This window comes from Apodemus sylvaticus, chromosome 15 (genome assembly GCF_947179515.1).
Source record: "Apodemus sylvaticus chromosome 15, mApoSyl1.1, whole genome shotgun sequence".
NCBI lineage: Eukaryota > Metazoa > Chordata > Mammalia > Rodentia > Muridae > Apodemus > Apodemus sylvaticus.
In genome coordinates this window covers 69,341,713-69,358,969 of record NC_067486.1, presented here as the reverse complement: position 1 = coordinate 69,358,969, position 17,257 = coordinate 69,341,713, and the positions used below count along the sequence as shown (strand labels likewise).

Here is a 17,257-nt window from a genome sequence, read left to right as displayed (position 1 = left end):
TGATGCCCAGGCTGGCCTCCAGCTGGTTTATAACACTCTATCCTTCTGAGTCACTCAAGCTCTGACTAAAAGGCCACACTACTTCACCTAGAACATCCACACATTCTTCGGCAACCCTTGATTCAAAAGCAGACCCTCATTCTTTACTGAGGTGGGAGCTATCACCTACTTCTTCCAAACAGTAATAGAGACTTGACAGTGTGACCTCTGGGACTGGGTCACAGCAGACCCTCTGCCCTTGTCTTGGGTCACATCTAGATAATAACAGACTCTATCATAAGGACACTCATTCAGCCCTGCAGAGAAGGTCCTTGGAAGGCAGCAGTGGTGGCACAGGACTCTGATACCAGCACTCAGGACGCAGAAGCAGGCAGATCTCTGTGAGTTCCAGGCCAGCCTGGTCTACAGATTGAGTTCCAGGGCAGCCAACAGTACACAAAGAAACCTTTTCTTGAAAAACCAAAAAAAGCGGAGCGGGAGGGTATGGTGAGGGACCCTATATAAAGAACTTGGGCCTCTGGCTAAGAGAAATATGATTAAAACACCTTAGGTATGGGCCTGTCAGCCCAAGTGAGGACTTGAAATGACTAAGGTCCCAGCCCCAAGATTCATGCAGCACCCAGGGAAGGACATCAAGCCATCAAGCCAGAGCCACCCAAGGGAGTCTCTCCCAAACTCCTAACTCAGAAAACTGTAAGGTAACAGATACGTTCTAAGTTCAGGGTAAACTGAAACACATGGTGACGTAGTCATACGATGCAATGTCATTGAGCAGTAAGAAGCCGCCACACATTATACATAACTGAGTGACACTTACTAGACACCCAACATCAACCACACTGCAGGTCAGGAACTGACTAGGAATTAGGACTGAGGACAGAGAAGGAATTACAAAGAAGCAGAAGAAAATTTGGAGGGGGCACAAAATATGTCCAAGCTTACCACAATTTGTTATTATGCAGTATGTATACTACTCACTGTAAAAAGCGAATGTATTCCAAAAGGAAAATGTATTTTGACACTGTAACATAGCATCCACACCCTCTTAAGCACTGTACTCCCAAAATACAAATGTATACATATCTGAATAGCAAGAGAAGTATTTTAAGATAGGCAGTAGTCTCACTTGTGTCTTTCTGGAACATGAAGTCACTGCATAGTCCAGGCTGGTTGGAGATTCATGATGTTGCCCAGGCTGCCTTCAAGCAAGCAGTCTTCCTGCCTCAGCCTCCCAGGCAAGCACATTGCATGCGCTTAGCCAAGGTATTTGTATCTCATCCTTTACAGTAAGAGTGAGGCTGCTAACACACGGGCAACTGAATAAAAGCTGTTTCCTATGCCATTGTCAAGGCATAATACTACCCAACAACAAACTCTCCCAGTGCTCAACTGCTGTGCAGAACTGCTTCAATTAGTTGGCTAGTTTCATCTCAATCCCTGGTCACTAATCTATACCCTGCTAAGGCAGACGTTTCTTTTCAGATGCTAAAAGTAAACAGCTACGATAGCCATCAAGAGAAAGCTAAGACTCACCTCCATTTCTAGAAATTTAACACTGTTGCTGTGAGCAACCAACAAAGGTTTTCTACTAACTACAGATGGGTCTCATGTGACTCCAGGACAGAATCCAGGACTTGGGAACCAGCACTCACACCCAGGCAACTTCCTCTTCGTGCGCGGGCCTCAGTAAAGCAACATTCTCTCTGCTGTACTCAAGGAAAGAGGGAAGCTGAGACGCACATCATAGATGGCAGACAACCACTTCAGAAACTCAGCAGGGGAAAACAAAACTAGACAGAGACAATGAGGCAAAGCTGCTACAGATGTGCAGGTAGCTCCGACCCTGCTTCCAATCCCTGCCATTATTTAGGGGTCAGTGACTAAGACAGCGTGTTATGAAGATCTTTATGATTCCTGTTATTTAGGGACCGCACCACTCCTACCTGATGACTGTAGAGGACACAAAATCATTATCACCCTTTCCAGAATTGAGTAAGGGCCAAAGTACCGGCTTCTGACCCTGCAGGGTCACTGAATCTTTTGAGCAATCTCATTAGGCCCACAATAAAGAGCTAAAATAAACAGTGGGCTCTTCTTTGTAACCCCCAGTAGTTAACAGCCCTGCGAGTTACTATTAATCTTGTGATAAAGTAACTGACAAAGCCAGCTTAAAGAGAATTTACTTTGACTCCATCATGGCAGGAAAGGCATGGTAGGGGAGAGGACGTAGCCATGCCAGCAGGCATGTGACACAGTTGGTCACACTGCATCTGCAGTCAGGAAGCAGAAACGCATGAACCCCGGCGCTCAGCTCCATCTCCCCTCTGCCTGTTGGAGCATTCCTGGACCCCAGCCCGGGGGTGGCGCTGTTCACACTCAGGTGGATTCACTGCTTAAACCTCCCTTACAGACATGCGCACAGGAGTGCCTTCTCTGTGACTATAGATCCTGTGGCTCAAGCACATCACTTTAAACTGTAACATTCCAGTCCTAGCTTCCTAATTCATCCGACTTCCAAAGTGCCCTAAGTCTTAGCAGATCCAACACTGTTCAAAAGCCCAATGTCATTTATAAGACTCAGAGCAATGTCTTATCTTCGAGGCATAAAATTAATAAACAAGCTAACTATTTCTGATATGTAATGAGATGAATAAGCGCTCTCGCTCTAAAATGGAGAAACTGGGGACCTGGAAAGGATCAGACCAAGACCCAGTTGGGGAAACATAAAATCCCGCAGCAACATGCCCACCATCCCGGCCTCCTGGCAGCTTTCAGACCTGAACGGCCTTGGGTGGCCCTGCTCTCTCAGCTTGGCACCATCTGGTCCCTGCAAGTTTCCTCTATGATATACCAGAGTCCTGGCATCTCCAGCCTCCAGGGTCTCCACTGTAACTTAGAGTTCATTTTCAAAAGGACTTCCCTGCATGCACCCCAACCTTGCTTCAGCAGTTTTCTAGAACCTTGTAAGATGCCACGACCCAAAAACCGGCACCACGCAGACAGTGCTGCCAGGCCCGGGTGGAGTCGGGTGCCCTCTACCACATCTGGACCTCGATGGACCTCGGGGGCTGGGCATGAAGAAACAAGCACTTCCTAGAGCTTGTTTCCAGGCAGGAAACCCCCCGCTGGGGTTCTGGTTCTTTCTCCTTCTTACTCGCTGTGTGGCACCGTTCATGGTGGGGTCTCACTAAGGCTCTCCACCTACTGTCCCAGTACGAACTGTCAGGACACCTTTAGTGGGGCTTTCTCCACACTCTGCTTGACTAGGGTGTTAACATCTGCCACACTCCTCAGCAAGGTCTGCGCTCTTCACGCTCTCCCATCCTAGCTGTGGCCTCTCACTGGATACTTGGAGGAGCGCACTGGCAGTGACCGTGACGCAGCCTGGACGCTGTGCTCCTGGAAATGTCCTCCTCCAATCCAGCTAGTCCCTCTCCTTAGCGCAGTCTCACTTCTCAGGACTCAGGCAGAGAATACATACACTGCTTTCCAGAAGGCAACAGGAATGGCTTCTAGCTCAATTCCCCTACGTACAGATTAGCATGGGCAGAGGATAGAGAAGACGTGGCTAATACGCATCTGTGGACCTGTTGGAACCTGTATCTCTCTGCAGCCTTACGAGCAGTCTTCAGTGCCCACATTCCCAGCAGTCTCTGAATGGTCCACTGAGTTCTGCTTGCAGGGCTTCTGCGGTCTGACGTTTTAAGTGCTCCACACTCCCAACAAACCAGTTGTAAACCCCACCAACCACGTGACCAGAGTTATCACAGCAACAGTCCTGCTTCCAGCCAGTTTTCTGCCTTAGCTTCTCTCAGCCCTGTGACTAAGGCCACTGGGAAGGAAGGGTGAATATTCTGCTGCAGTGGGAGGCGAGCCACAGCAGAGGGAGTGGCTCTCGGGTGGCAGGGGTGTGAGGCACACTGGTGATGGGAAAGAGGAGGATGCTGGTGTTCAGTTTGCCTTTGCTTCTTTATTCTGTCATGGGAGAACCGCACCTACACTCGGGGTGCTCCTCTTTCCTGGGTTGAATCTAGAAATCCCTTTTTCAGACTCTCCAACAGATTTGACTCCGAATCCAATCAACTGACAGTGAAGATTCGCTAGTCTAACTTTCACCAGGTTAACAAACGTTCATTTGTCCTACTTCCTCTGCCCATGCTAATCCCCAGAGCTTTCTGCCCCTCCTCCGGCAGGGCTCTCTACTGGGTTAGGTATTAAAATCAAACTGTCAGCAGAGGGTTAGCATGACAGCGTACACCAGGAACTCCAACATCTGAAGACTGCAGCAGAACTTCAGCCTTCTAGGCCAAGTTCAGCCTTCTAGGCCAGCCTGCTCTGCCAGAGCACTCAGCAAGCATCTCAGACTTCCTAGAAATGCAGTCACTGCCCAGCAGCCACAGCACACAGCCCGACAGTGAGCAGGACAGGGAGCAGGAAGATCACAAACGCAAGGCAGCCGGCAAAGGGAGGACGCTGAGCCAGTCTGGACGATAAAGACCCTGTCAGGGAAAGGAGATTAGAGGGGAAAGGAGGGAGGAAAAGGGAAAAAGGAAAGGCAGGGGAGGAGAGAAGGGAGGAGAAGGCAGGCAGACAGGCAGGGAGGGAGGGAGGGAGAGAAAGTGAGGCAGGAAAGATGATCAAAATCCCGGTTTACTAAAGTCTTCAAGTAGCTTGAACAGTTAAACTGCAGTAAGGATGGCCTGTGGTGATTGACAGAAAAAGAGGAAAGACAGACTGGCCAGCCACACATTTCTGGATTCTGTGTCCTTGCTAACAAAGCTTCTGACCATAATTAGGTAGCTTTGCAAATCTGCCCCAGGTTTGACAGCAGCTAAATCATCGACTCAAGTCTGCTCACTCAGAAAGGCGCCTCTGGCGGGTTTCACAGCCCCAGAAAGAGGCAGACAAATCAGAGGTCTACAGGAGCAGAAGTCAGCACACTTCTGTAAGGGGCTATATCATAAGGAGCGCTTTGCTCATGCGAGATATGCACTGGCCATCACGATCATGCAACCCTGTCATGAATGAAGTACTCAAAGAAATGAGTAAAGTTGTGTTCCAATAAAATTTGAAATGGAAATAAATAAAAAAATAAAAGCAAGAGAGTAATAAATCTGGCCTGTGAGCCACAGTGGGCTCTAAGAGTGACTTTCAAACTGGCTGCTGGCCTCTCTGATAACGCAGACCTGGAAGTGGGGTTGAGGCTCTGAGGGTCCCACAGGTTCACAGGGGATGCTGGGGATACTGATGCTCCTGGGCCAGGGACCACTATTTACACATGACTTCAGAGACTGCTGGCAGCACGCACAGGGCCTGCACAGGTCCAAGCCAGAAGGGATCTAAATATGAGAGGGACAGGAAGTCGACACAAGCTACCCTCGATAACCAAGAAGCTAACTTCAACTGACAACTTGTAAAGAAAAAATTAGTTTTCTCCAATGGAGTCTCACTGGGGACACACACCCTACTTGTGGCGAGCCCCAGGCCAGCAGATGAGTTCACAGAACAAGCTCATTGGTATTTCTGTAGATTTTTCATCTAGGGCATTTTTTACCTTAGTGGTCTTTTGCTTGTTTATTTTAAGTGTGTGTTTCTAAGTGTGTGTGTGTGTGTGTGTGTATCTGTGTGTGTCTGTGTGCGTGCACTTCTTTAATGTATATACTGCTCTGCTTCTTTGTCTTTGCCTTTTTGTTTTCTAAAGACAGAAAGGGAAGGTGTGGGGTTGGAAAGTGGAGAGGTGGGGATCTGGGAAGGGTTGAGGGAGAAGAAACATGATCAGAATATACTGTATGGGAAAAATATTTCCAATTTGAAATATAAAAAATTTAAATAAAAAAAAAGAATCAGGATCTCAAATTTCATTAGTGATTCTCAGAATCACCTAGGGTAATTTAAAGTGACCTAAGGTTAGAGTTCTGATATGGGTATCATAATAAACATCGGACAGTTTACTACAGGAAGTTTCCCAGCATACATACAACTAAACACCATATATTAGAGTTTAAAACTGTGATCAGCTGTGTGCCGACACCCACCAACAATTCTCCTACATCTGCAGAAGCATGTCACTATACAATCAAGAGGTAGCCTTAATTATCTTATCTTGACTTTGACCTGACAGTGAATCTTGCTTAGATCAAAAGATTGTAGCCCAAGGGAAGCAATGTGCCTTCCAGACCTTGGTCTCAGGAAGTCAGAGGTTCAAGACATGTAGCCAACTCCAGCTGGACTCAGCACCAGACATGGTGACCCTCTAGTCACAAGCCACCCAGCCAGACCAAGAGCAGAGGCACGCTGGCCACCTCACTTCCTGCCCAATAAACAAGAGTGTCTTTCGAAGTGGCCAAGTCCTGGAATGGATGTCAGACACTGTAAGATACTGTCAGCCACACATAAGACACTGATGGCTGTTTTGTAAAAATGTTAAAAGCTGTAAACCACTTGATACAACTGCGGTTCCCAGCTGCTGGGCTATATTTAGATGCTGAGATGACTTCCTCTGCTAACTTTCAAAGTTAAAAGAGGAATTATTCTTTTAACAAAGATATACACCTCATCCCTTTGTGTCTCCACTCTGAATTATCCAAAACTATCAAGAATCTTGGTCCTAACTCAGACTACTGCTTGTCATTATTTCTCGAATTATCTCTAACAACGAAGTGCACACAGCTGACGCAGTCTTCAGCATGGTTACGCTGTGCTAGGTGACTCTGTCTGGTAAACTGGTCTTTTTTTTTTTTTTTTTTTTTTTATTGTTATATCTAAATACACTGTAGCTGTCTTCAGACACACCAGAGGAGGGCGTCAGATTTCATTATGGATGGTTGTGAGCCACCACGTGGTTGCTGGGATTTGAACTCAGGACCTTTGGAAGAACAGTCAGAGCTCTTAACTGCTGAGCCATCTCTCCAAACCCCAGTAAACTGATCTTTATGTCAGTTGTTGCTTCTTGGCATTTTTATCTAGCTTGTGGTGATAGCTAATCAAAGCCTTTCCTGACAAAATTTCATTCTTTCTTATTTTCAGTTATTGAAAAAGTTATTTATGTAAATGGAACTAAATACACATATGTAATATTTTTAGAAAGTGTAGTTCTAGAGACTTACAGATCTTTTTTGAAAAATCCACTTTCTAATCATATATGTAAGTAGCACTAAAGTGAGCTAATACTTTGTTTTATTTACTAATTAATTTCATATATCAATATAATTTATTTAAATTATCATATACAGTATGCAGCACATCCACACAAAAACTATCTCCAACCCCTAAATCTTACAACACTCATCCCCGTGTTTCACCACTAGCAGATCTATCTCACCACTGATTCTGCACACTGAACGTCTCATTAATTACACCAAAAGGACAAATATAGTAGTTCAAAACTATCTCCCTCAACCTATCAAAAAGATATTGAATAAATCAATAGTAATAATGGCTCATAATACTTAAATCCAAGTGATTATTTCCTGCCAAAAAGGCTTATATATAAATAGATACATATACTCTGAGCTTCTGCAACATAAGAAATAACCTCCTTCCACAAGACTGGACACACAGGAGCAAACAACCACTTACATGATTACTAACTACAAGCTAAGGCCAAGATAACTCTTAGGACTGCAGAAATTACACTATGAAATCAGACTATGATATGATAATGTTTCAGGGCCTAGAGAAACAGCTTGGTGGTTAAGAGCTCTGGCTGCCTCCCCAGAGTACCTAGGTTTGAGTCCCACACCCACACAGTGATTTACAACCATATGTAACTACAGTTCTAGGGAGATTTGATGCCCTCTTCTGACCTTTGTAGGTACCAGGCAAGCACAAACATGGAGGCAAAACACTTGTGCACATAAAATACACATACAAATAAATACACATAAAATAAATACATCCTTTTTAAGGCAGAAGATTGTACATGACAGTTTTTGAAAAAGCTAACTACAACTACAATAAATATTGATATGTAACTTTAGCTGCAACATAACCAGCCCAAACCTCTCCCCACCCCTTAAAAATGACACAGACTCAAAGTGGGAAAATAACTTTAATGGGTATTATTTTATGATATTAAGTTTATTATGGGAGATAGAGTATAATTTTATTCAGTGGTGTAGCCACTGGTAAACTATCCATAAAATTAATAAACTGTCCAGTAAACAACCCTTTACCCATGGCTCCAACAACAATGATAATTAAACTCAGCAGAGAAGAGGTTTATTATACCAGAACTGGAAATAAAGCAAATTCACTTTCCTTCCCCACAATCCACACTATGGAGTATTTTATATCCACCCCAACACAAAACCAAGCAGGTCACCAACTGAGTCAACTCCTAAGACTGACGCTTGAGTTGCCACCAGCCCAGCATCCCCTGCTCACACATACTTACTGTGTGGAAATTAATCATTTCCTGAAGACTGTCAGAAAACTTGGTCAAACTTGTCTGTAAGAAAGAAACCAAAGGAAAAGCAAATCATTTAACAGCTACTAAAATAAGTTACAAAAATATTACAGTAGCAATCCTGACAGAAAAATCAAATTATCATGTAAACAGTGACATTTTCTTGCAAGGACAATCTCGATGGCTGGACGTACCCTGCAGGGGCCATGCCTACAAGTCTACAAGTGGCAACACGCAGAGGCCTAGACAAAGAATTTAGTACTGCCCCATGTACAGTGGACAGTACCCTAAATGTTTGAAAGCACCAATAGTGCGCCTGTAAGAACGATGGGTCAGATAATTATCCAAGCACACCCACTGCTGCACTCAGTAGTTCTCATCATGGAAAACAAACCCAGGACAACAGGCTAACATACACATACACCAAGCACACAGTGGGGTCCTGGTACTAGCATGCTAATACTCTGCCCACTATACAGTCAACTACTGGTGACCTGTCTCTGCTCTTGACGACCGGTGGCTCCATCAGCTCCCCTATCTGAATGTGAACTTGAACGCTGTAAACAAGATTTGGGCAGTGGCGCTAAATATACCCAAATCAAACTTTACTGTACAACTACCTTAAAAAGCAGACCTGTAGGCTGGGCAGGGGTGGTGCCACACCTTTAAATCCCAGCCCTCGGGAGGCAGAGGCAGGCAGATCTCTGTGAGTTCAATGCCAAGCCAGTTTACAGATCAAGTTCCAGGATAGCCAAGGCTGCACAGAGAAGCCCTGTCTCCAAACAATCAAGCAAGCAATCAAGTCAAAAGAAAACAGGAACAAGATCTGTAGAATACGGTTCCGAGGGCCCGGCAAAGCTGCTGGGCGTTTCCCTTTGCTGTACCCATTAATCCGGTTACATTAGCGCACAGCACAATCCCCTGTCATCCCAGTGATACCAACCTCCACCACAGCGTCATTGCTAGAATACTGGGCCAGGTCTCGAATCCCATTCATGAACTGTTTATTTGCAAGGCAAAAGGCTTTGCCGGTATCAATCATGGCGATGCAAAGCTTCACAAGCTGAAAAAGGACAAAGAAGAGCTGAGAAGGGGCTGCTCCTGTAGTGCCTCCCCTGGGGAAGGGGTAGCGCTTGAGATGAGAAGGGGCTGCTCCTGTAGTGCCTCCCCTGGGGAAGGGGTAGCGCTTGCTACAGTGAGATAACCTACTCAATACAGATTACATTTCATCCAAAACTAGAAATTATTGGGGAAATTTTCCTTTGCTTTACATAGTAAATGAATTATGCTATACCGAAATGTTATACCAAAAAGGCAACCCAGAAGACCCAGAGGCTGTCTGACAGCACACCATCTTTTTATCAAGTCAAACTGTAAGGAGAACCCAAAGATCTGGGGTCCCAGATGCCTCAAGCCTTTTGACATTTAATATGAAATGGGCGAGGGGCAGAACGGGCAGCCTCCGGGCTGGACATCAGATGCCAGCGGCAGCTTCTGAGTGAGTGTGCGCTTTAGGGTCGCCATCGGGAGCAAACTGGCTGTCAGGCACATGGTAAGATGTTTTCTAATAATGCAGATTGAGAAGTATGTAAAATTGCACACAGAGGACAGGCCATTTGTATGTGAAATGTGTACAGAAGGTTTCACACCCAGGCCTACCTAAAAGAACACAAAAAAATGTTCACAGGGACCAAGCCCTATAGCTGTGAGGCTTAGAGGAAGTCACTTATCTCTCCCCCCCTCCCCCAGAATTAAAGAAACACAAAAGGGTTCACAGCAATGAGAGACTGTGTGTGACAAGTGTGACAGAGCCTTCAAGTAGGCACCTCACCTCCAAGACCTCACACAAGAACCACACTAGGCGCTCTACACGTTAACACCTTGTGCTGTTCTTTTAGCACCCTGTCAGACAGACAAACATCCTAATTTCTCCTGGTTGAAAAGTAAGAAACGAAAACCCCAAAAAGTTGAGGCGTTTGCCCAAAACTACGTAACTTGGTTACATGATAGTCTCCTGCAAAACTAGGCGGCTCCGGGCTCTTGTGCTCTCCAGCTCAACGCTCTGCTACGAAATAAAAATTACAATACTGTAGTAGTTTAAAAGAAAGTGCATTCATGAAGTGATACAAACCAAGAAAGAAAAACAAAAGGCAGAAGTTTGGTGGAAATTGAGCTGAGATTCAAAGGAATCTACTACACAGACAGGCAACACAAAGCAAGTGCGCCTGAGAACAGACACAGCAGACACAGGGCTCGGAGCCAGGTGGCTATGATGAGACACCGTGGTGTGGCAAACAGCACAACACCTCGCAGAATGCATAACCGGACCATAAACACCAGCACTCAGAAAGCATGACTCACAAGACAGAACGCTACCGCTGCTAGTGTACAAACTCAACAGGAACTAAGCCAGCAAGCAAGTCCAGGTTGTCCACCATGACACCATAAGCAGATGTGAGGGAAGCTGTGGGCTGAAGGCCGCACCCAAGTCCTCCCTGCTGCCACTGACGATGACCCCCATCCCAGGTCCCTCATGCTCTACTCTCTGGTACCCCAAAACTCCAAGGCAAATGGAGGCAATGGCTTAAGAACTCGAACAGCCACATTTATTTTATAAGGAACCAAGAGCTTAACCCAGAAAAACATAGAAAATAACTATGTGTCTTTTCTCAAAGACAAAGGCAATCCTCAGAGAGCAATATTTTAAATGCTGTTAGTTTCCCCACATTTTGAGTCCCTGTTGGTTTAGAAAGTCTCTAGAATTCCAGAATTTTGATAAAATGCTGCCAAAAGATCCCCAGATGATGCCTATGCATGCTAAGGCCACAGCAATACCATTCAACTGTACAGTATAAGAGATCGCTGTCAGGAGAGGTATGTTAACCATATGCATATGCCTGTCTCTAGGCATGACAGATGTCACCAAACAGCAGTTACAGAGGAAAGTCTGAAGAGATGGGTCAAAGCCATGTATTTCTCGTTCTGATGTTTCTGTCTGGCACACGGCAGACAAAGCCTCATGGACACACATCCAAAACCATGTAACAACAGAGGGGACGAGAACCAATGTATGCGTAACTTTACACAAAATTTGATTTAAGCATTTCTGGAATTAGCTTAAAAATGAACTGAACAATTTAAATTTTATTTGCATTTGAACCTAACCACACCAAAACTTACAACAAGGATCGTCCAGGTTGTATATGAAATCCATTAAGTCTCTGAAAGGAAACGGGAGATCTTTTGGATGGAGGAGACAGGAACAAACTTCTAACGATATAAAGAAAGCACTGAGCCGTTCTGAAGTGAGGCACGGACACCAATTATGACAATTCATCTCTGGACAGGCAAGCTACTCAAGGTCTCCAGCCTTCGCTTCCTCCTGCAGCAAGCCAGGACGACAGCACCTCTCCTCACAGGGATCTCAGATAAACAAACCAACTACTGCTGGGGGCGCTCGCTGCTCGTGACGGGAAGAGTTAATGTTCTTCACACGGAATTGTAAGGGTTACCTTGTCGAGTTTTAGTTCCAGCTCAGCCACATCTCCTTCTACTTCTTCCAAAGCGGCCCTAGGAGAATCGGATAGAGAGCAAGTTAGTTCATTTCTGTAAAGATATCTTTACTCTTGAAAAACAGATTTTCATTCTAAGTGAGAACACAGATACAAATGGTTGAGTTATCCTTTATGGAAACCTGACGAGACACAGCAGCACAGATCATGATGATCAGGCGAGCTTTAACACTCATTTGTAAGTACATGTATGTAGGTGGCTATGTCACATTACATGAGTGCCCACAGAAGCCCGAGGCGTCAGATGCCCTGAGCTGGAGCTGAGCCAGTTGAGCCTTCTGACGCGATGTGGGGACTGAATCCCCATCCTCAGGAGGAGCAAGTGGTCTTAGAGCCGAGCCACCTGCCGCCCCAGGCTAACTTACGTTTAATCACTAACACGACTCAAATTAGTAACAGTATTCTGAATTGTTCTGTATATTTTTAAAAATGGATTAAGAGTATGTAAGCAAGAACATAAAATACAGAGAAAGGATGCCAAGCAAATAAAGTCATCCAAAATACTAATTTCATAAAAGAAAAAAAGAAAAAGAGTAAAAATGTTCTAATAGTTGAGCCTTAACTGACTCTGATTTGTAGATGACGAAGTATATGTAACCAAAAAGCCAGGCACTAAAAAAAAAAAATCAAGGGGTTTTCACTCTGAGAGATAAAAATAAGGATAATTTGTCTCCTGCCAATTTAACTTTAATACAGAAAATTCTGAAAATATTAAAGGATATGAAAAGAAGAAAGCATGCAGTAAGCCAGAGGCTCCTAATGGCAGTGAGAAAGCGCCCAATGCTACCACAGGAGGCACCCAATGCTACCACAGGAGGCACCCAATGCTACCACAGGCCGCACTCAATGCTACCACAGGTGGCACCCAATGCTACCACAGGAGGCACCCAATGCTACCACAGGAGGCACCCAATGCTACCACAGGCCGCACTCAATGCTACCACAGGTGGCACCCAATGCTACCACAGGAGGCACCCAATGCTACCACAGGAGGCACCCAATGCTACCACAGGCCGCACTCAATGCTACCACAGGAGGCACCCAATGCTACCACAGGAGGCACCCAATGCTACCACAGGAGGCACCCAATGCTACCACAGGAGGCACCCAATGCTACCACAGGAGGCACCCAATGCTACCACAGGAGGCACCCAATGCTACCACAGGAGGCACCCAATGCTACCACAGGAGGCACCCAATGCTACCACAGGAGGCACCCAATGCTACCACAGGAGGCACCCAATGCTACCACAGGCCGCACTCAATGCTACCACAGGTGGCACCCAATGCTACCACAGGAGGCACCCAATGCTACCAAAGGAGGCACCCAATGCTACCACAGGAGGCACCCAATGCTACCACAGGAGGCACCCAATGCTACCACAGGCCACATCCCAACCCTGGAAACGTCTGAAACAAAACACCTGCAATCACAACTGTTTAAGGGTAAGATGTTACACTAAAAGTGGTGTGTAACAAAACACCAGTCACATCTCTTTTGAGTCACCTCTGCTCTCTGTGCATACTGCAGCAGTATGCAAAGGCAGGCAGACCCAAGGGGGAACTGTGGCCCTGAGCACAGCCACAGCCCCACGCTGCTCTCTTAGACCTACTTGATATCCTAGCAATTTTCCAATAGTTATTTTAAGAACTTGTTTTAATTGGATAGTAATGGAGACTACCTTCCCATTCTCAAGAAATGGACTAAACAAAAGACAGCCAGGATATAAACCCTCGTTCCTATTTCTGCTACCTGGATGACCTTTGAATAAATATTTTATCAGCTCCATCTGAGGACACACATTTTTAAAGCTTCTAACCTAAGTTTTTCAGTATGCATGTGCCATTACCAATGAGACCTTCTTACATATGCCTCAAGGGTACAGGAGGTGCACACCTCTGAAGCAGGGTACTTCTTCCTGACTGGCGGCTGCCCACTGACTTCAAGTATTGTTCACACTACACACTGGTCCCTCAGCCTGGAAAACATAACACTCACCCTTACCATATACACCATTTAAACTCATTTCACACCTGAGAACAAATAAATGTATCTCTGTGAGGATCCTGTAGTTGAAAACTAAGACGTACGTACAATCATATACATAGCTATGACGGTGTCTTCCCCATAGGGAAGGAAGCAAGCATCCAGATGAGGCTGCAAGGCATGCAGTCGAGCACTCAGGGAGGGCGCGGGGGTGGGAGGACCCTTGAGCCTAGGGGTTCTAAGACAACCTGGGCAACACCCTCAAACACCAATAGAGAAGAAAATTACACAGCAGGGTAACAGAAGCCCAACCTTATGTGGGGGGAAAAAACCTTGGAGACACATAAAAATTTATCTACAAGCAGATTCACCAATCCAAACTACAGCACAGAAGAACTGGGATTCGAGAGCAGGCTGCAGAGAGAAGGATTTGCTTTGCATCTAACTAGTTATACCTCTGGATAGGTCAGTATTTTCAACGATGCTACATTTTATTTAGATAACTCAACAAATGGCTTCCTTTAGGACTTATTCCCTCACTCACTCAGACTACGTGACAAACGCTCCTGAACCCTGAAGGATGCGGTGCCCATCTCTCCCAGCATCCTCTTCTCTGTGGCAGTTGGAGCCAGCCACAGCCATGCAGATAGTCACGGCCCTGCACACAGCCACAGCCCTGCACACTCACACGGCCCTGCACACAGCCACGGCCCTGCACACTCACACGGCCCTGCACACTCACACGGCCCTGCACACTCACACGGCCCTGCACGCAGCCACGGCAGTGAAGAGAGGCTCTAAGAACTGCTGAGTTAAGGGACAAGCACATTCAGTCTGACTTCGGGGGCTTCCTTTAAATTTTAGGCTTTACCTTAGCTAAATTTTCGAATTATTATTTTAAAGTAAGCAATGTCAGATTGATTACATCACTGATCTTTACTAAGCACGTATTCACAGACTGGTAACACTTTCCATATTGTTCAATTATACTTCACTGGATAATCCTACACCTTTGTCTATAAAACGAGTGAATGTTAAGGCTGGTGCTGGTAGAGTGTTCTGTAGCTCTAGCTACTGAGAGGAAGGCAGGAAAGCAGCTAGAGTCCAGGAGTCCACATCAGCTTGTAATAGAGCAAGACTATTAAAATAAAATAAACAAACAAACAAGTAAATGTAAGAGGGGGGAGGGGCATAAGCACTGACTCAGTCCCTGCCATCAGCACAAACACTGGCACCCTGCACTCAGGCGAGGTCTGGTTCCTTTCCCTTCTACTCACTGGTGTGATAGAACCATGGTAACCATGTGCTGGATAAAATGATAAATCCATGCAACCTTCCTTCAGCCTCTGCATGAAGCGATGACTCAGTCCTCTGCAACTCTCCCCAGCTATCACTAAGCATAAAACTTTCTAAGTGCAAATCGTTACAAAAGCCAAAATCACAGGCTCCTTCTCTTCCACAGCTTAAAAAAAAATTCCCCGAGACAGGGTTTCTCTGTCCTGGAACTCACTCTGTAGACCAGGCTGGCCTCGAACTCAGAAATCCACCTGCCTCTGCCTCCCAAGTGCTGGAACACAGCTTAAAATTTAATGTTCAAAAAAAAAAAAAAAGATTCAGGGGGCTTGTGAGGGTGGCTCAGTTGGTAACACGGTTGTTTTGTAAGCATAAGGACCCGAGTCTGATGCCCAGGGCCCACATGAAAATACCGGGGTGAAGGTGCACCCCTGCTGCGGTCCCAGCACGGGGAGGTTGGGGAGGTAAAGACAGGTGCCAAGACTCTCTGGCCAGCCAGGGAAAAACCTGTCTCTAAGGAGGAAGAGACCTGTCCTCCAGCCTACACACACACATCAACAAACATACATGGACACACATGAGCAAAACACATGCATGCACATGCCCTGCCCCCCACATAAAGACATAATTCATACATACACACAAGCACACATGACCAATACACATATATGCATGTTTCTACAGAAGACCAAAGCCATATGCTCCCACCCACATGAACACACACATGTATATATTCCACATACATGAACAAACATAAACATATACACATGCTCTCTCACACACATTGGTTTTTTTGTTTATTTTGGTTTTCTGAGACAGGGTTTCTCTGTATATCCCTGATGTCCTGGAACTCACTTTTTAGAGCAGGCTGGCCTCGAACTCAGAGATCTGCTTGCCTCTGCTCCTCTAGTGCTGGGATTAAAGGCGTGTGCCAGCCATGCACACACTTTAAAAAAAAAAATCAAACTTGGTCTGTAGCTCAGGGGTAGAATATTGTTTGCCAGGAAGTGCAGGTAAAAACCTTGGGCTTTATCCCAAACATGCACTAGTACATTTTTTTTCAAAAGGTCACTCAGCCTAATGATGAATGAAAATATAAGACTAAACATAAAAATAAGCAAAACTAAGTAATAAGGACACTAGTTATGCGCTCTCTCTCTCTCTCTCTCTCTCTCTCTCTCTCTCTCTCTCTCTCTCTCTCTCATTTTAATGTTGCTGGGTTGGGGGAGATCACACGTTCTGGGCCAGCCTGGCTACTTTACTGCAAGGCACCAGCACCGCCCTTCACTTCAACTTTGGCAATATCCTTACGATGGATTGGCTGAACTAGGTCATACAATTATGCAATAACAATGCCGAACGAGATATTCAGGATCACCAATAAGCACACAAATGTCCTCCAGCAATTAAAAGCAGAGTGGAGACTCCAAGTCTTGACTACCTGCTAACGAGTTATAAAGTAAGGATAAATATTCAAAACATCACACAGGGCTAATACTTTATGATTGTGAGCAAGGCCCTGGATGTGAGCCCAACGTCACACACAAAGAGTTGCACATTTGTAGGTCTTGAAACTAACATTTGTAGGTCTTTTTTATAAAATGGCTCTACTCCAAGAAATTATATACACACAGAATAAGCATTTATACTTGAACTGTTGGGTGTGTGTCAAGGTTAAATATAATCCCTAGCCAACTTCCTTTCTCGGCCCAACAGCCTTCTCCAACTTGAGCAACACCGGACTATTCTTTACAAAGAAGGACAATGGCCAGATGCAGGCAGCTCACCGACCCAAAGGCAGCCGACCCTATGACTAAGCCACAGCTCCCCGTGACAGTCAGCATAAGCCCTGGAAGGTAGTTTCCTAAAAGCAATCTCTCACTAAATCATGAATGGCTCCTAACTTACCTGGTAAAGCCTGGCGCCATTCTATTCCATGTCTGTGAGGCCTTTATATGGTGGGGCAGAGAAATGAAGTCTTTATGACCTTGACTTTAT

The 17,257-nt window shown here is 45.5% G+C and overlaps 1 protein-coding gene across 2 annotated transcripts in view; it reads right to left on the bottom strand.

The window, feature by feature from the left end:
- The window catches only part of Acap2 (ArfGAP with coiled-coil, ankyrin repeat and PH domains 2), a 109,705-nt gene that overhangs the window by 58,398 nt on the left and 34,050 nt on the right, over positions 1-17,257 (bottom strand). For both annotated transcript variants that reach the window (XM_052157795.1, XM_052157796.1), the window contains exons 2-4: positions 11,920-11,977; positions 9,351-9,470; positions 8,396-8,449 (exon numbers count right to left, since the gene is read on the bottom strand). In XM_052157795.1, coding sequence (XP_052013755.1) covers positions 8,396-8,449; positions 9,351-9,470; positions 11,920-11,977 — 232 coding nt within the window. The remainder of the gene's footprint in view (positions 1-8,395; positions 8,450-9,350; positions 9,471-11,919; positions 11,978-17,257) is intronic.